At 47.1% G+C, this 26,508-nt stretch overlaps 1 protein-coding gene and 1 long non-coding RNA gene across 7 annotated transcripts; one reads left to right on the plus strand and one right to left on the minus strand.

The window, feature by feature from the left end:
• Positions 1 to 1,316: 1,316 nt before the first annotated feature.
• Positions 1,317 to 25,543, minus strand: ZNF746 (zinc finger protein 746). Of its 5 annotated transcripts, none has more exons than XM_031012820.3 (7): positions 25,230 to 25,543; positions 21,925 to 22,224; positions 21,710 to 21,791; positions 20,590 to 20,703; positions 6,081 to 6,272; positions 5,439 to 5,564; positions 1,317 to 4,012 (listed from the first exon to the last, which is right to left on the minus strand). In XM_031012820.3, the coding sequence occupies exons 1-7, from the start codon at positions 25,251 to 25,253 to the stop codon at positions 2,907 to 2,909; spliced, it is 1,944 nt and encodes a 647-aa protein (XP_030868680.2). In that variant the 5' UTR covers positions 25,254 to 25,543; the 3' UTR covers positions 1,317 to 2,906. The 5 variants fall into 5 exon arrangements, with proteins under 5 accessions (XP_030868680.2, XP_030868681.2, XP_030868679.2 ...); XM_031012821.3 differs by having other exon boundaries at positions 1,317 to 4,009; positions 25,230 to 25,542; XM_031012819.3 differs by having other exon boundaries at positions 1,317 to 4,009; positions 21,710 to 21,836; positions 25,230 to 25,542.
• Positions 3,333 to 17,904, plus strand: LOC129534649 (uncharacterized). Of its 2 annotated transcripts, none has more exons than XR_008681300.2 (3): positions 3,333 to 3,486; positions 5,127 to 5,385; positions 14,871 to 17,904. It is a non-coding gene; the product is annotated as an uncharacterized lncRNA (long non-coding RNA). The 2 variants fall into 2 exon arrangements; XR_008681301.2 differs by having other exon boundaries at positions 14,874 to 17,904.
• Positions 25,544 to 26,508: the final 965 nt, after the last annotated feature.

Consider the following 26,508-nt stretch of genomic DNA (forward strand, 5'->3'; position numbering starts at 1 on the left):
CTCCTCTGGGTGTATGAAGCAGAACTCAACTCCCCTGCCCAAACCTGCTCCTCCCTGTGTTCTGTCTTCGTGAGTGGTACCCAAACCAGAGACCAAGGAGTCCTTCATTTAGGAAACCACATGCCAGGATTCTGGCCATGATACTCAAGATTTCTGCATTTGGTGTGTGAATGAGAGGGAGTGTGAGAGCACACAAGATCACTGGGGAGGGTATGGGGTGAAGAGGTGCCCCAAGCTGGACAGACATCAGAGGCTACCCCAGCCAGCTTCCACATGCTGGAGACCCATCCAGGGGGCAGGTGGACCAGAAGCACAGCAGAGAGGTCAGGGCTGGCGAGGAGGGCAGCGCGTTCCCATCCCCAGCTATCCTCATAGCAGCCAGGGCAGATCTTCTCCCATGCCCGCTGTGACAAAAATTAAGGTGGATTTGACATTTTCATTTTCTTAAAAAGGCTATCACCAAAACAGAAGGCTGAAAACATGAGATAAAAGGGTAATGATTATTAACTGGCTGATGGGAATATGGGTGCTAGCCTGGCTCAACTGCCGTTGGCTAGACTTTGCTCTAAGACCTGGATTACAACTACAGGCATCACGGTCCTTTCTTCACCTCCTGCCCAGCCAAGAAAAGATGCAAGAAGAGGCCGGGTGTGGTGGCTCACACCTGTGATCCCAGCACTTTGGGAGGCCAAGGTGGGTGGATCACCTGAGATCATGAGTTTGAGACTATCCTGGCCAACACAGTAAAACCCTGTCTCTACTAAAAAAAAAAATTAGCCCGGTGTGGTAGCGGGCACCTGTAATCCCAGCTACTTGGGAGGCTGAGGCAGGAGAATCACTTGAACCCAGGAGGTGGAGGTTGCAGTGAGCCAGGATTGCACCACTAAACTCCAGCCTGGGCAACAGAGCGAGACTCTGTCTCAAAACAAAACAAAACCCCGAAAAGATGCAAGAAGAAAGCATCCAACATCCATTTATCTTGGATACTCTGCAATTTTTCTCCCAGACTTTCCTATCTTCATGTATGTCATCTCAAATCATATACAACGTAATGACGTAAACCATGTTTATATCCTGTTGGAAAGTGATTTGATGTGTTTTGATTCTCTCTCTAAATGTCAGTTTTTCTTCACAGAGTCAAATTTCTCTGGAATCTTCCATTCCTAGTTCTCAAGGTCAGTTACCTGTCTGGGTCCAAGGTGACCAAGCCCAGGAGGAGGGCACTAAGAAAGCTGACCAGACAGCCCCTTGGAGGGCATGTTTGGGGGCATCAGTGACAAAGACACATGCCTAGGAATGGAACCCAACAAACTGCCTTGGTGCTGGTTAGGTTTTATTTTAACAGGATGTTTTCTCTGATTTTTCAAAATATCAGTTATATCAATATTAGAAGTGTAAACAGGTACAAAATATACAGTACATAGAAACAATTTTCTTAACTAGTCTATCGCCTAATAAAAGTATGCATGAGGGGGCTGAATGAATGGGCACTGCCAGGTCCCTCCGTCTGCAGGGGAAACAAGAGGACCAGTGGCTGCTTCAACAAAACAGGAATGGATATTTGTGTGGTAGGAACAGCACTGTGGTCGAATCAAGAAATCTGGGCCCACCTTTATGATGTTAGATGCTGGAATGAACAAGCCACTTGGCCCCCAAACCCAGCCTCGCAAGCTGTGCCCTCTGAGAGTGCACACATTAAGGAGGCTGGGGCACAGGGGAGGCGGCTGCTACAAGCAGAAGTTCCTTTGAGGCCTGGTGACTGGACTCTTGTCGGTGTGGGACAAATATTTTAAGAGGGAAAACCTGGAAATCTCTGCTCCCCCACAATGATGTTCCAGTAGACTGAGGCATCTCACCTGTTGCTCTTCCCCACTCATGGCACGCCACGTGTACCCACAGTGAGAGGCTGAGGTGTGTCCCCTCTGAGCAGTTTGCACCTCTAAAAAGAAATCCCTGTCCTGCTGCTTCCCAAGGTCACAGTAATGATCAAATGAGATGCATTTTGAAAATAAGAAACTACCACACAAAGTGAACAGGAGACAGAAGCATCTCACGGAGTGGGAGGCAGCCCCAGGTTGGGGTGGGCGGCCAGGCTTTGCTCCCAGCTCTGCTGAGAGCTAGACGTTTGTGGTGCAGCTCCCCAGTTTCAGCTTCTCCATCTCTCCAGACCTAACGCTGGGATTTCAGACAACTTGTCCTTATGAGGCCAGGGAGTCACACACTAGGGGACACCACCAAGTGCCCTTGGGACGGGTACCACAGATGGCCCAAAATAGAGAAAAGTTGGGGCCAGCACTTTTGGGGGGCCTTTTCAGGAGAGGCAAGCTGGGAAATGCAACCGCTACTCCCGGAGGGATCCTTCCTGCTGCGCTGAGGTGTGCTCCAAGGGACCCAATGGCCCTCACTGCCCAGGGGCTTGGCGCGCTAGGCCCACTCAGCCCAACTGGGCAGAGCAGGGGCACACACAGGACCCCATCCCCAGGAGTCAGTGGGCCAGGGGTCCCCAACTGGTCAACCTTCCAACACACTATCAGACTCAGTGAGATAGTGACAGAAATGCACGCCCTGAAAACCAAAAGTATCTACAAAATTTAAATGGCCCTATTACTATTTTCCAGCTTTTTCCTCAAGAATTAAAAAAAAACAAAAAACAAAAAACAAAACAGGTTTGCAATTAAATTACTTAAAATTCTACGGCGCTCCCATTTCACAGAGAATTCTACTTGGTTTAGAGGTGGCAGCTGTCCTGGTGGATAGTTTCTCCTTCTCCAGTGATCATCAGTTCAGCAACTTGGACATTTGGTTCTCCCCGTCCCGCGTCTGCCTGAAGCTTCCACGCCGCCCTGCTGCCTGCACACGGGGCTTTTTACACGTGCGGCCGGCAGGGTCTATGGGGCTGGAGGCGCTCACATGTCCCCGCCATCGGTGGGTCCCAGGACGCTGAGGCCACAAGTCCAGTCGGTCACAAGGTCTGTGGAGGCCAAAGGTCCTTTGGAGGCGGGGCTCTTGAAGGGATCAGGAGGTGCGGGCGGCGTCGGGAGTGGCTGGCCTCGGGCCGGGGTCTTGGCGCCCGCTGCATGGTTGCGCTGGTGCTTGCGGAGGTGGTCCTTGCGGATGAAGCTTTTGCCGCAGACGGTGCAGGTGAAGGGCCGCACGCCCGTGTGCGTTCGGTAGTGGTCGATGAGCTTGGAGCGTTCGGTGAAGCGCTTCTCACACTCGGTGCAGGGGAAGGGCCGCTCGCCCGTGTGCAGCATGCGATGGCGGATGAGGTGCGCGGGGCGCGTGAAGCAACGGCCGCACTCCCCACACCGAAGGGCGCTGCCATCCCGTGCGCTGCCCCCACCGCTGCCGCCACCGCCGCCGCCGCTGCCGCTGCCGCTGCCGCCACCGCCTGTGCCCGGGCCCGACCCGTCGGGCGCCCCACAGCTGCGCTGGTGCGCGCTCAGGCTGACTTGCAGCTGGAAGCTCTTCCCACACGTGGCGCAGGTGAAAGGCCGGCCCCCGGGGGGCGCCGCGGGGTGCTTCTTCAGCCCTGGCTTGTGGCCAAAGCCTTTGGTCCGGCCAGGGTATTTACAGGGTTCGTTGAAGGGCCTTGGGGCCTGGCTGGGGTCCAAGATGGCCTCTCCGTTGTCCGGGGAGGAGTAAGGAAGCCCCTCGGGCCCCGTCCTCGGGTTCAGGCCCACTGGCGGTTTACACCGGAAATTCCAGCCCCACCGGACCCCTCCGAAGAGCCAGTCCCCAGGAGGGGTCTCCTCCTGGGCCACAGCAGGACTGAGCTCACCCATGTCCCTCTCAGGCCGGGCGGGCTCTCGCAGCCCCAGCACAGGGTCCTGGCTGGGGAAGGAGCTGCCCTGGCTTTCCCAGGCTCCTTCCTGGGCAGGACTAGGGAAAAACCGTGTGGCTTGGCCTGGTCCAAACAGGGTCCCGTGAGCCTCTAGGTCAGTAGGATGTACGGGTGTGGCCACCACCTCCTCTTCCTGGACTTCTGTTTTTATTACAATTTTTACATCTGCTGAGAAAGACAGAAAGACAGATACTGACCTGTCCCTTAACTGCTGAGCGAGCCACAATCTGCCACCATCACCTGCTCAGCAGCTGTGTGGCCAGACAAACTCCACCCAGGCCCTCGTGGCTGAGCCCAGAGGGCAGCTCAGCAGAGCAGCCTGGTGGCTGTGAGGCTGCCTCCCCCTCGAGGACACCAGTGTTCTGGCACCTTCACCACAGGACAAGCCACCATATCTGCTCCCCAGGCTCCATTTTTCAGTTTGGCTGTTAAGGCTAAGCATGAACTGATCCTCAGAAAGGAACTGGAACTGCTGCAGGCACTGTGCCCCACCGCAGTGCAGGGAATGGGGGTTCAGACAGCTCGGCCACACACCAGCTGTGGGCTGCAGGCAGTTTCTAACCCACAGCTCATCTGTGAATGCCCACTTCACAGGTGTGAGGATTGAACCAGACAACATGTCTGAAAGCACCTTAGTGAGCTATTTGACATGCAGCAGCATTCAATAAATGGACCCACTAGCTAATGATAAAAATATTAGTGAATAAGAATGTGTTTGGCCAGGCGCAGTGGCTCACGCCTATAATCCCAGCACTTTGGGAGGCCAAGGCGGGGGGATCATGAGGTCAGGAGATTGAGACCATCCTGGCTAACATGGTGAAACGCCGTCTCTACTAAAAATACGAAAAATTAGCTGGGCGTGGTGGCGGGCACCTGTAGTCCCAGCTACTCAGGAGGCTGAGCAGGAGAATGGCGTGAACCCAGAAGGCAGAGCTTGCAGTGAGCAGAGATCGCCCCACTGCACTCCAAGCCTGGGGGACAGAGTGAGACTCCGCCTCAAAAAAAAAAAAAAAAAAGAATGTGTTTGATTTTATATAAGCGTACTTCAACTTCACATTCTGAGGTTTCACATCAGGGATCCTGGCTATCAGCACGTTTTTTGGGTGCTAAAATATGACGTTATTATAGTAACAGGTGACGGGTCTTCAACACAGAAGTAAACAGAAAGCGAACAGATAAATTTGGTGGTGGTTCTTCTGAAATCGGCCTTCAGACACCTGTCTTTGGTAGTACCAATATCTAAGAAGTGGTTTCAGTTCAATTTTGTTTTCTTCCATGCCAGAGAGAAGCCACAGTTTCCTAAGCTGGGGAGGAGGTATATCCTTCAAGAGATCGGCTTATTAGAATAGACCACTTAACACCATATGAAAAAGCAACAGACTGAAACATGGATGTCCTCAAGAAGGGCTGCTGACACCTATGATTTGGCAAGGAGATAAATAACAGAATGTGCAAAGGGTCGTAAGAGTGCAGACACCCTAATGTCTGTTGGCTGGAAGGTCAGAGCAGTTCACCAGTGAAAATGGGACGCCTGGACCGAGGTACTCCCCACAAGCAAGCATGGCCCTTCCCTTCCTCCTCTTGCCACCCGTACCTTCCGTGGAGGCTGCTGTGTTGAGCTTCAGGGTCCCATCCGAGCATGCTGAAGAGGGATGGTGGGGAGGGAGATCCGCTTGCCAGGAGGTGGGCGGGATGGTGGTGGAAAAGTTGGAATGGACACCTGCGGTAACGGGAGAGCAGAGCCGGTGGGTTAGGGGACGGATGGGGAGGACAGAAGACTGTTGGGGAGGAGAGCAGGCTAAACGCTGAGGTCCCCCCACTGGGGGCTTTTCTGAGTGAGCATGAGGACCCAACCTCTCTGAACCCAGTGTCTTTTGTCCCCCCTTCTGAGGCACTGGGAAGCTCAGACATCATCGGTATGTTTCCCACGGGCCCCTCTCGAATAGAGGCAGCCAGTGACTTCAATGCCCAATGCTGGGGCAAGAGGAGTGGCCTCACAGTGATATAGGGGCCACTGGAGCAGGGCCAGAGAGACACTCAGGGACAGCATCAGCCACCCGAGAGAGGCTCGAGACAAGTCCTTTAGTACAGTCCTACCTCGAGACGGGAAAATTTCTAAAGTTGTCAGGCCGGAAGTGTTGAGGGCCCACAGCTCCCCCATGCTGCCACGAGCCCTCCCCTATCCCTCCCGTGATCCCTGCAACTTGTTCCTTATGTCCCCGTCTCAGCCACTTACCAGAGGTGGCATCTGTGGAGATGTCTCCTGCTCCGGAATCCAGCTGGCTGAGGCCCCAGGGCTCCTCCCCGATATCTGGCTGCCCGGCTGCCCACGCCTCCACGCCCAGGGCCTGCTGCTCCTGGAGCTGGAGCTCACCCTCCTGCTTGATCTGCATCAAGAGGTCTGGGGCGGGAACTGGGGGCCCCGAGCCTAGGAAAGGGAGTGAGTGTGAGGATACAGCATCACGGCCCCTCAGCCCTGGGGCATACACGCATCCAGCCGGAGAGATAGACACAGGGGCCTTACAAGGGTCCAACAGCAAAAGAGCCTGGTGGGAAGGGAGGCAGCAGCAAACAGGATGGGAGCCTAGGGCAGAGCCTGAGGTCACATGGTATTGGGAATGTGGGTAGGGTAGGAAAGGCTGAGGCGGGGGAGGGGAAGACTACACAAGCACATTCTCAGGGCTAGGCTGCTGGTCCAGGGGGAGACTGAGTTGCCCTGGGGATGGCCTGCCCTCACTTGAAACACAAGAAATGCTGAACAAAAGTGAACCCCAAGTCCCCCCAAAACCTTCCCTCCCTCATATATTTAAGTGAGTACAAAAGAAAAGATCCCAGAGGCAAGAATGAGAGAGAACACACAGAGTCAATCAAGAGTTACAGTGGAAGGCAAGTGACCTAGAGAGTTGTTGGAGTAGGATACAGGCCTTAGGGGCTGGGCTTTCATGTCCATGTGAGGTTGGGAGTGTGGCCAAGCCGCCTGCCTGAAGCCAGGAGTCATAGGCTCTGGCCTGTCTGTGAGATGGGGACTAGGAAAACTCTGTCTGCCTGCGGGAGCCACCAGGAAGCAGCCTACTTGTCCAGGGCTATGTGTGGGAAAGAAACCCATAAAAACTTGGAATCCCATGTCCACACAGAATTCACACTACCCACACGGGCAGACACCATAAACTGAGAAATTCACAGAAAAATTGGCTGAGAGCCATGGCAACTCAGGAGGCCCCAGCATGGGCAAATGCAGATCTGCCTCAGAGGGGCACCCACACAATGCAGTCCACAGGGGGCTCCTAAGGGAAAACTAAAACCAGAAGAAAAACTAAAACTTACAAAACAGAAGAGGTGCCAAATGGCCATGAGAGTCATGGCAGAGTTCACTCCCAAGAACTACAGAAAAAAAGGAGAGGCTGAATGATACAGTAACCTAAGTATGTCTAAGATCATCAAAGAGATAAAGAACAGAATCTTTAAGGCAAGAACAGCAAATTATTTTGAAAAAGGTAGATTTGAAAAAGAACTCAACATTCTAGAAATGACAGAGGCAGCTGTGGAAATGAAAAACTCAAATGGATGGCTCTGGTTCAACAACAACAGACTGAACACAGCTAGAGAGAATATTAGTGACTTGGGAGAGAGATCCAGGGAAATAACCCAGAGTACAATACTGAGAGATAAAGAATGAAAAATATGAAAAAGTTAAGAGACATGGAGGACAGAATGAGAAATTCCAACACATGCTGGTAGAAATCCCAGAAGAAGAGAATGGAGAAATGAGTAATGGCAATAGGTAAAGAAATAATGGTTGAGAATTTTCCAAAACTGAACGCATTGTAAGTCCACAGTTTGAAGGAACAGACCAGTTCCCAAGTAGGTAATAAAACAAACAAACAAACCTAGACAACATTCATGTGAAATGGAACCACAGCAAAGACAAAGAGAAAAATCTTAAAAGGTACCCTAGAGAAAATAATGACATTTAGACTACAGGAGATTTTCTTCAGCAACTAGGATATCAGAAGATAATGGAATATCTTCAAATGTTGAGAGAAAACATCTGTCAACTCATTTTATGAGGCTAAGACAATTTTTATTGCACAAACTAGAGGGGTAGTATATGAACAAATTTAAAAAATAATCTCATATATGAACAGATATGCAAAGATTCTAAATGAAAGAATTACAAATCAAACTCAGCAATATATTTTCAAAAAAAAAAAGACATATTATGAACACACTGGGTTTATTCTGAGAGCTCAAGGATAACACTAGAAAATATAATATTATAATGAACAAAGTTAAGATTAATAGCAAAAACAATATAATCATCTCAACAGATGTAAAAACAGCATTTAGCTCTTCTATTTCTGACATATGGCTGGCTAGATGTGCAGAGAAACAGAAATTCCTCCCAATGTGGAATATCTAAAATTGCTGAGTAGGCTGGGTACAGTGGCTCATGTCTGTAATCTCAGCAGTCTGGGAGGCTGAGGTGGGAGGAGCTCTTGAGCCCAGGAGTTTGAGGCTGCAGTGAGCCATGTTTGTGCCACTACACTTCAGGCTGGGTGACAAGGTGAGACCCTGTCTCAAATAAACAAACAAAAAAAGCCAGCCTAGGCAACACAGAAGACCCTGTCTCCACAGAGGGGAAAAAAAAAAGTTTTTAAAAAAAGTTAGCCAGGCATGGTGGCATCCCCTGTGGTCCCAGCTACTCAGGAGGCCCATTGTGGCCCAAAAACTTCCAGGTCAAGACTGTAGCTTGAAGTGGTCCTAAGTCTGCATTGGCATCAGATGACCAGCTGAGGAACACACACACATTCTCAGGAGGAAAGCATTTTAAACATAGCTTTCAAATAATCAATGAGCTCACAATCACCATCTCAAGAAAATCAGCACCACAAACTCAGCAGAAATCATGAACTGGAGAATATGACCAATGACTTTGGATATTAAAATTATCATATAAGGAATATAAAGTTCAATTATTTACAGAAATAAAAAGAGGGAATGAAAGTATGGGGAAATAAGACTATCAAAACTGACCAAATTTTGAAAAAGAATCAAATGTAATATTCTTTAGAATGGTGAGAAAAAATAACTGTTGTTTTTTGTTTGTTTGTTTGTTGAGATGGAGTCTCGCTCTGTTGCCCAGGCTGGAGTGCAGTGGCACGATCTTGGCTCACTGCAACCTCTGCCTCCCGGGTTCAAGCAATTCTCCTGCCTCAGCCTCCCCAGTAGCACTGGGACTGCAGGTGCACACCTCCAGGCCCAGCTAATTGTTATGTATTTTAGTAGAGATGGAGTTTCACTGTGTTGCCCAGGCTGGTCTTGAACTCCTGAGCTCAGGCAATCTGCCAGCCTCGGCCTCCCCAAGTGCTAGGATTACAGGCGTGAGCTACCGCGCCTGGCTAATAACTGAAATTTTAAAATCCAATGTGTAGGTTAAACAACAGAATGGAAATGATTGAATGGTGAATAGCAAACTAACTAGAAGATAGAAGAAATTATTCCAACCTTAACATAGAGACTGAGCTAAAAATATAAAGAGGGGTTCGAAGTTATAAAGGATAATATGAAAAAGTTCCAGAATAAAAGGTTAGAGAGAAAGGGGGCAAGGCAAAATTCAAAGAGGGAAGATAACACATTTTCCCAAATTGGTGAAACATTTCAGTGATTAAAGCAGGATAAAAGAAAATAAATCCACATCTAGACACATTGTATTAAAACTGCAGATCACCCAAGACAGAGACCTAAAAGCAGGGAAAGAAAAAATGCAGATCATCCGCAAAGGAATCCTGATTAGACTGATGGCAGATTCTCAATAGCAACAACAAAAGCCAGAAAAAAGGGGCAAATTATCTTCAAAAGCTAAGAGAAAATAACACTCAAGCTAAAATTATGTCTTTCCACTACAGTTGTCCCTTGGTGTCAGTGGGGGATTGGTTCTAGGGCACCCCATGGATACCAAAATCCACAATACTCAAGTCCCTTATATAAATTGGTGTAGTATTTGCATATAACCCACACACATCCTCCTGTATACTTTAAATCACCTCTAGATTACTTATAATACCTAATATGATGTAAATGCTATGTAGATAGTTGCTACACTGTATTGTTCAGAGAATAATGACAAGAAAAAAGTCTGTATATGTTTAGTAGACACCTTTTTTCCTGAATATTTCAAATGTGCAGTTACCTGAATCCACAAATGTGGAACACATAAATACAGAGGACTCACTGTACAGGGATGAAATAAAGATATTTTCACACATATAAACACATATAAACTCATATACACACACAAACTGAGGGCTCATTACCATCAGATCCACAAAAAATAACTTCTAAAGGAAGAAAAAATTTCTAAAGATTCCTCTATAACAACAGAAATAGAATACATAACTGTCAAATTAATTTAAAATAACAATAGTTTGAAAAGGAAAAAACCTAAATGAATAATTCCCAAAGGAGGGGCAGGAAAAATACAGAAAAGGCAGAACTAAAGATTAACAGCACAATTTACGATGGTAAAAAGAATCCAAATAAACTAATAACCATAATCAATGTAAATGGTCTAGACCAGAGCTAAGAAGAAAAAAGAATGTGAACCACATATCTAATTTTAAGTACTCTGGTAGTCATGTTAAAAAAGTAAGAACAGGTGAAATAAATGTTAACAGTATATTTTATTTAGCCCAAGATATAAAAAATGTTACTTCAACATATAATCAATATAAAATGATTTATATTATTTTATACATGCATATTTTGTACTCACGGCTTGTTTTTGTACATGGTTTTTGAAATGCGGTATGTATTTTATCCTTACAGCACATTTCAAGTGCTCAGTAGCTACAGGTGGATAGTGGCTACTGTTTGGATATTTAAAAGGTAAAGGTAAAGATTTTCAGATTAAAACCAAACAAATCCCCCAGCTATCTGCTGTTTACAAGAGACATACCTAAACAGAAGGACGCAGAAAGCAATGTAAAAGAATGAAAGATGTACTAAGCCAGAACAATGTAAAGAAATTATGTAGCTATACCATATCACATGAAATAAACTTTGAAAGTAAAAATATTCATAGAAATAAAAAGAATTACTGCATAATAGTAAACTAACCAGGAAGATAAAGTAATTCTAAGGTTTTTTTTTTTGAGATGGAGCCTTGCTATGCTGCACTGGCTGGAGTGCAATGGTGCAATCTCGGCTCACTACAACCTCCACTTGCCAGGTTAAAGCAGTTCTCCTGCCTCAGCCTCCCGAGTAGCTGGGATTACAGATGTGTGCCACCACGCCTGGCTATTTTTTATATCTTTAGTAGAGACAGAGTTTTACCATGTTGGCCAGGCTGGCCTCAAACTCCTGACCTCAGGTGATCCACCCGTCTCAGCCTCCCAAAGTGTTAGGATTACAGGCGTGAGCCACCACACCCAGCCAATAACTCTTATTTTTTAAGCTTATCATATAGCTTCAAAATAATAAAGCAAAACTGATAAAACTCTAGGGAGAAATGAACAAATCCATCTTTACAGTAAGGGATTTTGATATATCTCTCTGTAATTGATAAATCTAGCCAACTAAAGGTTATATAACATTTGAGCAACTCTACTAACAAACCTGATTAAAGGGACCTAAGCAGATTCCAAACACAGAGAAAACACAAGCTTTTTAAGCTACAGAGCGTTAAAGGAAAAATGAACACTTTCTAGGTCATAAAACAGACTTCAGCAAAATTTAAACGACTAGTATTTTACACACTGCATTTTCTAGCTACAACCCAATTAAGTTTGAAATCAATAACTCCCTATCAATTTTAGTATCAATAACATACTAAAATTTTAAAATATACCGCTTTCTAAATAATCTGAGTCTAAGAAAAAAATCACAATGAAAATTAGAAGGTATCTGGAACCCAATATTAATGAAAATATTATCTATCAAAATGTATGGGCTACAGCTACAATGGTACTTAGAGGAAATGTTATAGCCTTGTATGTTTATATTTAAAAAGATAACACAAGGGCTGGGCGCAGTGGCTCACACCTGTAATCCTAGCACTTTGGGAAGCTGAGGCGGATCACGAGGTCAGGAGATTGAGACCATCCTGGCCAACATGGTGAAACCCCATCCCTACTAAAAACACAAAATTAGCTGGGTGTGGTGGCATGTGCCTGTAGTCCCAGCTACTCGGGAGGCTGAGGCAGGAGAATGGCTTGAACCCGGGAAGTGGAGATTGCAGTAAGCCAAGATCGCGCCACTGTACTCCAGCCTGGCGACAGAGCGAGACTCCGTGTAAAAAAATAAAAAAAAAACCAAAAACACAGGTCAAAAATTAATGGGTTAAGCGTCAATGCAAGACATTAGAAAATAAATAACATTTAAGAACCTTTTCAAAAGTAGAAGGAAATAATACATATAACAGTATCATAAATTAATAAAAGAGAAGACAAAGATAGAATATAGTTAGTCAAAGTTGGTTATTTGAAGAGACTATTAAACCAATTCACCTCTAGCACGGTTATCAAGAGAATGGGAGAGACAGCACCAATAACCAATTGGAAGAATGAAAAAGGGAACATAATGATAAATGCAGCAGAGATTTAAAAGATATAGAGGATATTATGAATGTTATTCCAAGTAATTTGAAAACTCTGGGGAAATGGACAAATTCCTAGGAAAATTTCAACCTGCCAAAACTAAAGAAGAAATAGAAAACCTGAATAGTCCTGTAACTAAAATAAATTACATCGGTAGTAAAAAATCTTCCCCACAAAGAAAACTTAAGGCTCAGGTGGCCCCACTGGTGTTTTCTACTAAATGTTGAAGGAATAGATAATTCCAACATTACGAAAACTCTCTGAAAATTAAAAACAGCATGAATACATCATAGCTCATATTTTTAATACCAAAACCAGACAAAAACAGTCTGAGAAAAGAAAATTACAAGCCCATCTCATCCATGAACAAAGATTCAAAAATCCTAAACAAAATAATTAGCATACAGCAATGTTCATAAAGGATCATGACAAAGTTAGGTTTATTCCAAGACTGCAAGGTTGGTTCAACATTAGAAAGTAACATAATTTACCTTACTAGCAGGTTAAGGAGAAAAAAATGTATAATCATCTCAATGGATACCAAAAGAAATTATATAAAATTCAAGTCATTACTGTTAGAAACACCTAGCCAAACACAGACATAGGAAACTTCTTTAGCCAGATAAAGGATATTTGTAAACAAAATCTTTAGCAAGTATTATACTCAATGTGAAAAGTTAAAAAGTGTTCTCTTTAAAATCATGAACCAATAGGACACCTGTTATCATCATTTCTATTTAAGGATTTTCTGGGAGTTCTCAGTCAACACAATAAAACAAGAAAAAAACCCATATATATTTAAAAAGAAAAAAATTATTACTCATAGATATGATTAACTTTTCAGAAAAACTGAGAATGATTAGACAATTAATAGAAAGGTTATTAGCATTAATGAAAATTTTAGGGTTCCTAGATCGTTATCAATAAATGAAAGACAACTACATTTTTATATATTAATACTGTGAGGTTTTTGAGAAAGCCTATCAGTTACAATTTTTCTTCCTTATCAAGGGTCTTAACAAACACAGAAAACAAAACAGGAAGACAGGTGAGGCTAATCTATTTTTATTACTGATAATTCAGGGCATAATTCTGCATAAAGGGCAGGGACATTGGAATGCGCTCTTGTGATAGGAGATAAAGCATTTGAAGAGGGGTATTCTCTGCCCTCAAGTCCCCAACAGCAACAAACAGAAAATGCAAGTTAAAAAAAGACACCACTGACAAAAGTGGTTTAAGAAAAAAAAAAAAAAGAACCTAGGAATAGATCTAACAAAATATGTCCAAGACCTTAATATAAAACTTCATTGCGACATTATAGACAAACCAAATGGAGTGACTTAGGACATTCACAGATAACATGACTGAATATAGTAAAAGTGTCAATTCTCTCCAAAATGTTAATAGATGGAATGCAATTGCAACCATAACCCCAACTGGAATTTTTCATGGAACTTGATAAGGCAGTTTGAGGGGCTATCTGAAAGAGCAAAGGAAAAGAAGAACCAAAGTGCAGTGAAAAAGAAGCAGGGTCTCCACCTCATAGCACCACAAAAGTCCATTTCTGAAGGATGAAGAACTTGAACATGAAAGACGAACTCTGAAAACCTTTAGTAGGAAATATGAGAAGGTGCACTGGTGTACTACAACATTGAAGAACGTAAACATTTCTTAATTGCTTAAGACACAAAAAGGACAAACCATAAAGGAAAGACTAGTAAATCCAAGTACATTAAAATGAAAACCATCTGTTCTTTAAAATATACCACAAATGGAGAAGATAACTGCAACACACATAGTTGACAAAAAGGTTAATATTTAGAATACGTAAAGAACACTAACAGGCCAGGCACAGTGGTTCATGCCTGTAATCCCAGCACTTTGGGAGGCCAAGGCAGCAGATCACTTGAGGTCAGGAGTTTGAGACCAGTCTGGCCAACATGGTGAAACACTGTCTCTACTAAAAATACAAAAATTAGCTGGGCGTGGTGGTGCACACCTGTAGTCCCAGCTACTTGGGAGGCTGAGTTAGGAGAATTACTTGAACCCAGGAGGCAGAGGTTGCAGTGAGCCAAGATTGCACCACTGCACTCTACCCTGAGCAACAGAGCAGGACTCTGTCAACAAAAAACAACTTAAAAAAATGCAAAGACGACATAAACACGCATTTCACAGACGAGGAAGGACAAACGGCTCACCAGTAGAGGATGTAATGCTCAATCTTATTAATTAGGAAAATCCAAGTTTTAAACCATAAATTTTAAACCATTTCACTCCCACCAAACAGGCAGAAATAAAAACAGCATTTCCCAGGGTGGTGAGGATGAGGTGTGATTGGAACCCCCAGGCCCTCCTGGGAATACCAGTTGGTATCCCCACTTGACATCACCTGGAAAAATTGGAATACATGTCTCTTCTTTCCTATGACCCAGCAGTTCCGCTCCTGGATCTACACCTAGAGAAGCTTTTACATATGCATAAGAATGTTCACACCAGCAAAAAAAAAGAAAAGAAGAGAGACAACACAAGCACCCACCAACAGTAGAAGGAATAAATACATTGTATTATGGTCACAAAATACAAAACTGTAAAGTGGTGAAAATCATGAAAATGAATGAGCTACAGCTATACTACATTAACATGGATGGCTCTCAAAAACATAACGGCAAATGAGAAAAGCAGGTTAAGGAAGAACATATGTGGTATGATTCCATTTACAAAAAGTTCCAAAGCAGATAAAACTAAATGTGTTACTTAGGATACATACTGAGGGAATAAAAATGTAAAGAAAGGCAAGGGACTCTATTTCTGAATTTTCAGTTTATGTATACTATAAGAGGAAGGAAGGGGTGTGATCAGGGGAGGACGGGGGTCCAGGAGGTTCAAGCTGTGGTCTCTCTCATGCTGGGTGTTGGGAATATGGGGTTTACTACTAATCTCTAAATGTCACACGAATTTTGTTCTGTATGTATTTTGTTATGTATAATACACAGTAACAATGTTGTAAAACAGGGGTCCCCATGCCCTGGGGAACCTAGACTGCACAGCAGGGGGTGGGTGGAAGCAAGTGAAGCTTCATCTGTAATTACAGCCACTCCCTGTCGCTGGCATTATTGACTGAGCTACGCCTCCTGCCAGATCAGTGGTGGCATTAGAGTCTCACAGCAGCGCGAACCCTATTGTGAACTGTGCATGCGAGGGGTCTGGGTCACACTCCCTTCTTATGAGATAGAACAGTTTCATCCCCAAACCATCCTCCCGGTCCCCCATTGGTGGAAAAATTGTCTTCCATGAAACTGGTCCCTGGTGCCAAAAAGGTTCCGGACTGCTATTTTAAAAGAAACAAAACACAATATTTTTAAAAAGGAGAAAAACAGCATTTGATACAATATAACACTTGTTCACAATAAAAACTTTTGGGTAGCATGGTTAGAAGGAAATGTCTTTAACAGTATTTTCAAAAGCCAAAGGCAAAAATCATACTTAAGGCTGAAACTCTAGAAATATATCTTGTCCACAGGCAGGATGCCACTATCACTGCTGCTATTCAACGATGTCCTAGTCAAACTGCTAAATAAGAAAAATAAAGTCATAAAAAGTTAAAAAACAGACACAATCTTTGTGTGATTTGTAGAGGATATAATTATCTACATAAAAAATCCAAGAGAATATAAAGAAACAAACCATTAGACATGAGAGCAAGATTTTTTTTAATAAACAAAAGTCAACAGCATACCTATACACCTGAAATAACTAATACATCTAATAAACTGTAAAAATCCCATTTATAATGAAAAACAACTATCAGAAGAAAACTGTAAAATCTTATTCAAGCACATAGAAGCCTTCAATAAATGAGTGTTCCAATGAGTAGAAAGGCTAATGTTGTCATGAGAGCAATTCTCCAGAAATTAGACTGTAAAGTCAATGCAATTCCAATCAAATTTCCAACAGGATTTTCTTAGGAACTTGACATACAGATCCCAAAATTCATATAAAAGAACAAAGATCCAAGAATAGCCAAGACAATTTTTTGAAGAACAAGCAGAGAAGGATTAGTCTACTAGATATCAAGGCTTATTATGAAGCTAAAAGAGCAAGCTGTTGGTGCAGAGACTGACAAAGAGACCAGTGACACAGAAGCAAGCACCCAGAAACAGACTTGTGCACATGCAGAAACCAGCTCAGGACAGAATCGCATCACAAATCAGTGGAGAAAAGCTAACACATTCAGCAAACTTTGTTGGAAAATCAGACCATCGTTGTGGGAGAAAAAACCGAAACCCTCCCTTGCAAGCTACACAAATTTTAATTCGAGATAAATTAAAGACTTAAATTTGAAAAGCAAAACTTTAAAAAATTTATAAAAAAAATAGAGAAGAGTATCTTTCTGACCTTGAGTGAGGTAAGCAAGGATATCTCACTACAGAAAAAGCATAGATCATAAAGGAAAAGACTGACATGTTTGACTCTTTCAACAGTGAAAACTTCCATACAAGAACTACAATGTTAAAGACCTGCCACCGACACGGAGAAAATGTTTGTAATGCAAATAATAGACAAAGGATTTGTATCTAGAACACATACAAAGAAGCCCTGAATCAAGAAGAAAATGAAGAATATCTCAATAGAAAAACAGAAGACAACTCACTGGAGAAGCAGCCAAATAATCGTATGAAAAGGGCATGCAACTTCACTAACAGTAGGGAAAATACAAATTGAAACGAGAGGCCATCTCACCCCCATCAGGTCGGCAAAAATGTAATTATGGAAACTGGGCAGACGTTAGGAAGCAAGTTCTAGGAGCACCCGCTGGCACTGGGTACCCCTGGGGAGGGCCATACAGTAACGGAAGAGATGAAATCAAGCCTACGACGTGGTGAGGCCACCGCTGGGTCTACTCCCTGGAGCAGCATCCCCACAGGGCCACAAAAAAACAGGCGCAAGAACGCTCACTACAGTATTGCTTGTGAGAGTGAACAATCAGAAAAAGCTTAAGTGCCAATCAGTGGAAGAATGGAAAATAAATTACAATATAGTTGCTTCTGGAATATTAAGCATCTGTTAAAAGAAATGAACTTGATCTACATGTATCAACACGGATAGGTCTGAAATACAGAATAATGAGTGATAAATATAATGACATCTATGTAATTTTTCAGAACACAAAAAACCGTATTATATATTGTTTACAGCTACCAAAGTACACAGCAGACATTTTAAAATGTGGATAGAAAGAATAAACAGAAAATTCCTAGGGAGGCCTGGGAGACCTAAAAAGGGATTTAAATGCTATCAGAAATACATTATTTCACACACACACACACACACACGTTTTAAATTTTGAAACAGCATACATTCAGCAAATAGTTATTGAATTCCTACTCTGTACTAGGCAATACTCTAGGTTCCTAAAATGATTAAACAGGTAAAAATTTTTATACTTTTGAAATTGACATTCTAATGGAGGAGACCTGACATACGATGAATCTATAAATAGGAAACATATATATTATGTGACACTGTCTAACACGGAAGACCCAAAGCAGGAAAGTAGGCCTGGAGTCCTGGGTGGGGAGGGCCTGCAGTGCTGATGACACGAAAGGCCTGCAGGTGGGACCTGCCTGAGGAGGACTCCCAGTAGAGGGCACTGCGAAGGCCCTGGCACAGGGCGGAGGGAACAGCACCAGGGATGGTGCAGCTGCTTGGCTGCAGGTGCAGAACACCGATGGATTTCACTAAGTGGATACAATGAGCAAAACAGGGGCAAGAGTGCTGAGGGTGTGTGTAAGGGGGGACCACAATGGTGGGCATGGAGGGAAATGAGGATGAGTCAGGGCAGTGAAAAGGCAGCAGGGTCGATGGCTTGCAGGTCTTGAAGGACTGGAAAACTGCTGGAATCAGGACACCAGACGGAATTGAAGGGACGGTAGGAGGCGGCCAGGGAGTGGTGTGCTGGAGATGGAGATGGTGGGTATGGTAAAGTCACTGTCGTCACAGTCACGGATGGCTGTGGGATGGGTGGGGGGGCATAGGACAATCAACAAGGAGGCTGCCATGGCCACGACTGAGGGCAGGAAGAGTGATGAGAAGAGAGGGAAGGTCTGCAGAAGTAGCAAAAAGACAAGGCCTGAGACCCAAAGGCAGGGTCTCTAGAGAGGGATTGAGGCTGGCAGAGGCACAATCTGAGGGGTGAGGACCCTGTCCCCAGTGGGCCTGGGCTCAAGACGGAGGCAGGGAAGAGGATGACAAGCACTCAAGAGGGCTGCAGGCCCATGGAGCTCAGTCCGAGCAGGGAACACTCAGGACCTGGCGGGTCTGCTGAGCCGAGTCCCACAAGGCTCAGTGGAGGGATGTGCAGGAGGTGAGGAGAAGGGAAGGTGAGGTCTCACAAGGGGATGGGTCAGGCCAAATGCGGCAAGGGATGAGCTGGGAGTCCTGCCTTCTCAGACAAAGGGGACAGGGATAAACGCCACACAGATCCCTGCCAACAGGCTCAGGATGGACAGTGGAGTTTGTGTCTACTCATCTTGTCTACTGGTGGGTAGAGGCCACGGATGCTGCTGAACATCATACGGTGCAGCTAGAGAGTGTTACAGGGTCTTACCAGCAACCAGCGTATTTCCAGCCCCTCTTTACTCATTGAATGATGCTGTGGAAGTGAGGGAAGCCTCCACACATGGTGTAAATACAACGAAACCCACCCACCCAGAACCTCCCACCCAGGCTAGGAAGCTGGGGACGCGCACGGGTTGTAACCCTCTTTTCCAGCCCAATAGTATCTGTTCTCAGCCATCTTTCTGTCCTCTAGTGTTCAGCACTGTCCTTGACACCTAGATTCTTAAAAATGCATCTGTAGAGCTAAACTGTCAATGTCCCGATGACGACTGGCAAAGCGGCCAGCCCGGAACATGCTTCTGCCCTTAGGGAAGTGCAAACCTGACTGAGATGAGATGACGAACATGGGGGATGCATTTAATTTCACACAAGTGGCGCACAGGAGGGCCTCTGCGGAACACCACCTTTCTCAGTGTCAGACGAAAGGGAAAACCAAGGCAGGTGGGACGGTCAAGGGCGGGTCTTCTGGAGGAATCAGGGGTCGAGCCTTGCAGAGATGTGGTCTCCCTAGTCAAATGACCCAGCAGGTCTTCACTTTAGGAATTTGGTTTTTCTCCTGTGTCCACCTGTCCTTCCCTTAACTTTCAAAGGTGCTGACTGGCTCCAGGGAAATCTGAGATGCTGTTATCTGGTAACAAGATTCACCTTAAATAAATGTGTGCTTCTAATAATACCAAACCATAAGGCTGACCAATGTAGACCAAAGTAGCTCTACAACTGCTACTGGTTTAAATTAAGATTGGTTCTTGGAGGCAAGGCTGACTCTTTGCAAAGCTTTGGATTAATTTTGTTGTCAATCTACAGCTGACCTTGAACAACATGGGTTTGAACTATGCAGGCCCACTTATAAATGGATTTTCTTCTGCTTCTGTCACCCCTGAGACAGGTAGACCAACCCCTCCTCTTTCTCCTCAGCCTGCTCAATCTGAAGAAGAAAATGAGGAGGATGACCTTTATGATGCTCCACTTCCACTTAATGAGTAATAAATATATTTTCTCTTCCTTATGATTTTCCTAGTAACATTTTCTTTTCCCTAACTTATTGTAAGTATCACTATGTAACACACAGAACATACAAAATATGTGTTATTGACTGTTCATAGTATCAATAAGGCTTCTGGTTAATAGGAGACTACTAGCAGTTAACTTTTTAGAGAGTCAAAAGTTATACATAGATTTTTGGCTGCGTGGGACTGGGGGCTGGTGCCCCTGGCCCCTGCGTTAAGGGTCAACTATGCTCCTGCCTTCCCTCTCAGTGTCCTCCTCTCCCTCCCCTCAACCTGTGCCCTGCCTTTGTCTCTTCCTAAAAGATTAGGTTTGCCACCTGTTTCCCCGATAGAAAGTGTTCATTTCTGGAGCATTAGCTGACTAAGTTAGAGATTAAAACTCAACTATAAAAAACTCAAGACATAAAACCTGTAAGTTTCATGTTTCTCCTCGACTCTCTCTGGAAAGATCACATCCTTCCTGGCCTTTCCGTCTCTGTTTCCCGCACAATACCCGATGCCTCCCTGGCCTTCTCCCAGCCCTTACCTGGACTGGGGTCCACAGGAACATCTGGAATCTTGGGGCCAGGGCGGCGCCAGTTGCAGGGCTCCTTCCCTTGTTCAATCTGGGAGAGGACCTCGGGCTTGGAGATGGCGTAGTCTGAGGAAAGACAGAAGGTTAGTTTTTGCCATGTTCCAGTCAAAGCTGGGGACAGTCATCCCGGAAAACCAACAATGGTCTAGAAACGAAATCTCTTGATTGTCACAAAGCAGTAGCTCTCAACCACAGGCAATTTTGCTCCCCGGGGACATTTGGCAAAGTCTGGAGACAATTCTGGTTGTCATGCCCAGGGCTGGGGGAGAGGTGACTGGCATCTGGAGATGCCCTGAGAGGCCAGGGCTGCTGCTCAACATACTACGATGCAGAGGATGCCCCCGACACACAGAATCACCTGGTCCCAAATGTCCACAGTGCCGGGGTGAACAAACTGCCACAGAACGTGCACGTTAAACAGCAGTGCACTTGTGCTGATGAAACAACCTCACGTCTGCACCTGCTCCTGCCCTCTCTAACAGGTCTCACTGCCCTCGGCTCCGGGGTCACACAGAGACCATTAGGAAGAGGAAACCAGCCCAGGAAGAAACAGAGTCCAGGCCCTTCCTGGGCAGGATTAAACAAGGAGAAGAGCAGTAGCCCCAGGGGCTGAGGGAAGCAAAGTTTTGAGGCATGAAGAAAATGTCTGCTGCAAGCAGCACCGTCTGCCCATGTTCTCCACTGACCTCGAGGCACGTTGCCGTAAGGGCCACGCATGTTTGTAGGAGAAGGCTGAAGGAAAGAGTCTTTCTCAAATGTGAGTCAATTACATACTGGATCTGAGAGCAGATGGGGCCTTCCCCGCTCCAAGTCAGCAAGAACAGAAAGGTCCACATCCCGGGCCTGCGTAGGAGAGAAGCCACCACCGTTCCCAGACTGGCATTCTGGGAAACTCAACACAGGGAGAAGGGAGCTTTTAACTCCATCACCCAGGGCTCATCCTTCACAACTTGCAAGGTCAACAATGTTTCTGGTGATTTATATAACACTGACATGAAAACAACTATGTGGAGGGAGAACTCTGAGGACTTGCAAAATCCCATTTAACAGAGAAATGAGTGTCAGGCCTTACCCAGGGAGACCAGCGTCTCGTAGTTGCCCCTCATCACGTGCTTGTAGAGCTCCTTCTGCCAGTCCTCCAGCTTGCCCCACTCCTGCTCGGAGAAATACACGGCCACATCATCAAAGGTCACGGGCACCTGGAACCACAAGTGTCACACTCGCTCACCCACACGCTCACGGGTTTGGCCGCTTGGGCTCCCACACCCCAAGGCGTCCCAGGGCTACCTTAGGGGACTCCCCCTTGCTGCCCGGGGGCAGCCGCAGGATCCAGAAGTTCCTGTTGCGCAGCAGGTTCTCCACGTTCTCCAGCCGCCTCTGCAGCAGCCCGTACTCTTGCAGCAGGGTCCCCAGCACGGCCCACTTGCCCTCCAGCTGGTTCCCGAACTCCACGGCTGTCTTCTCGCAATCAGCCAGCTTCTTCTCGGCCATCCCGGTTCGACCTTCTAGGGAAAGCAGGCGAGCAGCCTGCGATTCAATCTTCCTCTCCATGGCCTGAATCGTGGCTGCCATTGTCCACGGAGAAATCTTTCAGAAACAAAAGAGAAACTGGCATCACTCATTCCATCCACTGTCTTCATTGAGCCCCTCTCTCCCTAGGCACGGGGGAGTTGGGCTGGGAGTCCATATGTGTGGACAAGTGGGGCTATCCTGCACCACATGCCAGATCTCAGGTTGGCAATCACCTGCTTGGGTATGTTAGGTCTATGTCTGGGTGGGTGCCTTTACTCCAGGCCTCTGCAGCACAATGCAGACCCTTATCACGGTGCTTATCACCCTACACAATAATTTCCTACCCACACCTACACTGTGGGCTCCCTGAACATGGTATTGCATCTTTTCATACCACTGTCCTTGACACATGGCAGGTACCCAGTGCAATTTTGCTACGTAAACAGTGACTTAGCATTGCTGGGCATTTTAGTGGAGAAATGGTAAACTGCAGATTTACTAGAGCCCAGCCTGCACCTCCCCTCATGATTACACAGGAACTGTCTACTGATGATGACCCAGCAAAAAAAACAGCTGGTTCACTGAAACGGCACAAACAAGAGTATTGCTCAATTTCTTTTTTCTTTTTTTTTTTTTTAAAGCATCTCATGTCCCCTTTTAACAAACATAAAAATCTAATGGCCAGTTCCTCTTCCCCCAGGACAGTCTCATTTTGTCACCTTCCCATCTGCCCCTCCCCCACAAGCTAAAATCCCCATGACTGCAAATCTCCATCAGTCCAGAGTTAGGCTTTTTGACACTGCCTGAGCCCTACAAGATTCTTTCTCTTTCCCAATTCCCACCCCCTCAAGGTAAAAATGACGGCCTCCGACATTTTTGTAGCTGTACCAGGAGCAGTGACATACCCTGCAGTCTGGTGAGGAAAGTACATATATGCCACAGTTAGACTTGTATATGGGCAGCAACCATCTTAATTAGAGACGGGGGCCTTCCCTGTCATTGTAAATGTTCACATGGCGTATCAGTGACCGGCAGCTGGGACAAGGAAGAATGGGCACATTTTGCGGTGGGCAGGGAGCTGGACTGTTTGAGCCACCCACATCTGAATGTGGGACCTACAGGGCACAGAGGAGCTCCTGGTATCGGGACCTGAGGATCAACGCCTCCTTACAACATTCTGCAAAATAATTCCTCAACAAAAGGTTGGTGATTATTTCCAAAATGAAGAAGTAGCTACTAGAAACCAGTGTGGATTCACTTAGAGAAAGTCACTGAGAACTAGAATGCGGATGGACAGCTCAAAAAATAGAGACAAAAGGAGAGTTTGAGCAGAGGGAGAAACAAACTTGTCTAGGACAGTGCTTAAGATACTGTCTATTTGGAAGGAAGCAGGACCCAAAGAAGGTAGGACTCTAAGGGGTCTTCAAGGCTGGGAGGTTCTGGACAAGCTGAACTGTTTCTAGCGAAAACCCCAATGCGGGTGGGAGTCTTGCTCTCAAGAAGTAGGTGGTCCTACAGCACCTGGGTGGGCCAGCGTGGTTCTGGGTTTGAGTCCACCCTCCACCTAAGGCCACTGTTCCCTCACCTCTCCTTTCTCAGATCAATCCCTGCCACGTGATCCCAGACGCCAAGAGTTTACTCCAGAAGCTTCCTTTCAACTGGTCACCAGCTCCCCATCCACTGAAATCCTACCCATCCTCCACGTGCATTATTATGGGCTTTGTGTGGCATGAAAGGGACCTCTGCTAAACTACTTTATTAAGAAAATATTAGTCTTTTACTCATGGACAACAAGGTGCATGGTTTTCTTACAGTTCTGATGGGGCCAGGAAACCCTGTGTAAGGTCTTCACACTATGTGGTGGGAGGTGTCGACTGTGCGCTGCTCACTCCAGCCCAGCTTCTTACTGACAAGCGGCTGGAATATGTGGGGCTGTCCTTGGACTCCTGCCAGGGGAGCTGAAACTCTTTGCTTGAGAGGAGCTGATGGTAAGAGGAGCCGGATCCCTCACCCACTGCCCACCCGCAGGATGAAGTCCTGGCATGCAAACCCCTTCTTAGTCTCTCTCTGCAGACTCCTTCCCCACTGCCTCCAAACCAAAACCATCTTCTCCAGGCTCATGGACTCCTTTCTGTGCCTGCACACGCCCTGCACTGTCCCGTCTCTCTGCGCCTTTGCCCAGGCACTCCTCCCTCCCTGAAAGCACCACCGGTCTAGCTGGGCCTGAAATCCTAGCCTTCCCTAAAAGCCCGGCTCAAATCACAGAGGCGCAGAGCATCAGGCCAGGAGGGGTGGACAGCGGTACCAAGAGGCCCCCTGACACTCCTTCCCCCGGAGCCCACCGCAAACTTCCACCTGGGCGCCAGCACTCACCCCTTTCTGTTTTGCACGATTATTGCCCGCGTACCTGTCTGCCTGGTCCTTGAACACACAGCCACTGTGTGTCTTTTCACACTTTCCAGCTGGGTAAGCCTGGGCAAGTTAAGTTCTCTAGGCCCCGGGTTTTTCTTTTGTATGACAGAGATTAACACCAGTACCCATCCCACAGGCTTGCTGTGAAGACAGACTAACGCCTCAACAGGGCTTGTTGAAGTGCGTGGCTCTATATTCCCTTCCGCGCCGACCCCGGGAAGCTGGGCACGTAGTGGGTGTCGGTGTATGCGGATTCGAAGCCGGACACCTCCCAGGTGCCACCAGGCCGCTGCGGGGGAGATGGAGAGGGACCTACAGGCCGAGCGCCAGGCAGAGAAAGGAGCCGCGGGTTGGGGGGCACCCAGAAGGAGGGGACAGCGGCTGGGGCGGGGGCAGGAAGCCCCGGAGGGCCCAAAGAACTTGGCGTGGGGCGGCCCCGGCGCGGGGACAACCGTTCCGCCAGCGCTCGGCTTCGGCTCGGAGTGGGGGCCCGGCCGACGGGCGCAGTAGGCCCCGGCGGACCCCGCGCCCCATTCGCGGGAGCCCCAGGCCCGGTGGTCCGGCCCGGACCCCGGAACCCCTCCCCAGGGCCTGCGGCGCCGTGTGCCGGGGCCGGGCCGCCTGGGGCCCCCAGGCCGCGAGTCCCTGCGCGCGCGGGTCGCCCTTACCGGAGCCGCGACCGCCTCGGCCATGGCCCTGCGCTGTCCCGCCCGGCCCGGAGGAAGTCGTCGCCGCCGCCGCCGCGCGCGGCACCACGCAGGCCCGGCCGCCCGGTGCTCTCCGCAGGCGGCGCCTGCCTGGCCTTTCCTCTGCCGCCGCTCCTCGCTGGCTGCCCCTGCGCCGCGCCGCCCGCAGTCGCGCCGCCTCCGTCAGCGCCCGGCCGGTCCACACTGCATCCTGGGAGCCGGCGCCGCGGCCCGGCAGACGAAGGCCCGTGAGGCTTCCTGGAGGCAGCGCGGCCGCACAGCCCCACCTGCAGCCTGAGAGGCGAACGGCAGGCGCTGCGCCCGCCTGCCCGCGGCCCCGCCCAGCCCCGCCCGCGGGGCCCGACGGGAGGACCTAGCGACCCCGGGCCGACCCCGCGACCCCGGCCGGACTGCCGAGCGCGGGGGGAGTCACTGCGCTGGCCCCGCGGCCCAGCCCGAGGACTCGGTAATTGAAAGGGTCCCCCTCATGGGACCCGCCTGGCCGCGCCCGCGGGCGAGCACGGGCTTCCGGGCAGGGCGTCCCCCGGGTGACCGCGGCCAGGGCGGCCCCCTCGCCCTGGGATGCCCGGCTCCCCTTCCCCCGCCCCACGGGCACTTCTGCTGCCCGAGGTCCTGGGTCTGGAGGTTTAGGCTATTTTGGGGAGGACAGATGTAACTCATGCCCACCTGTGTTTGAAATGGAATAAATACTTCCAACAACAGGAATATAGTTCGGTAAACCCCGGTAGGCAACCACTTAGCATTTTCTGTAATGGGTTTATTACAGTACATTTTTTTAATGGCATGAGCAATGGGACGCAATGCCATCATTTAAAATTATTTCGGTGAAGGTCTTGGTAGGGACAGATGTTCATGATGTTTTAAGAGAAAAAGCCTGTCCAGGACGATCCTGTCTTTGTTTTAAAAATAACATTTTAAAACAATAAAGGACATATGTAGCGTTATATACTGTGTACATGTATAATTACAGTTTTGAAAAGTTTGGAAGCATGTATATCAACGTGGCCTCAGTAGTTCTATTAAAGGTCTATTCCTTTAATAGACCACGGGCCGTTTTTATGCCTTTTCTAATTTTTTCCAATTCATGTTTTTATTTTTCCATGACAAGGATAGTATTTTCAAACAAGGAGAGAAAAATAAAAATTTAAATGTTCTCAGGCCAACCAGAGCAGGGGAAGGAGGGCGCCTTGGACGGGCCCCCACGTAGTTTCAGAGGCTCATTGCCTTTCAGGAACACGAC

Source organism: Gorilla gorilla, chromosome 6 (genome assembly GCF_029281585.2).
Source record: "Gorilla gorilla gorilla isolate KB3781 chromosome 6, NHGRI_mGorGor1-v2.1_pri, whole genome shotgun sequence".
Lineage (NCBI taxonomy): Eukaryota > Metazoa > Chordata > Mammalia > Primates > Hominidae > Gorilla > Gorilla gorilla.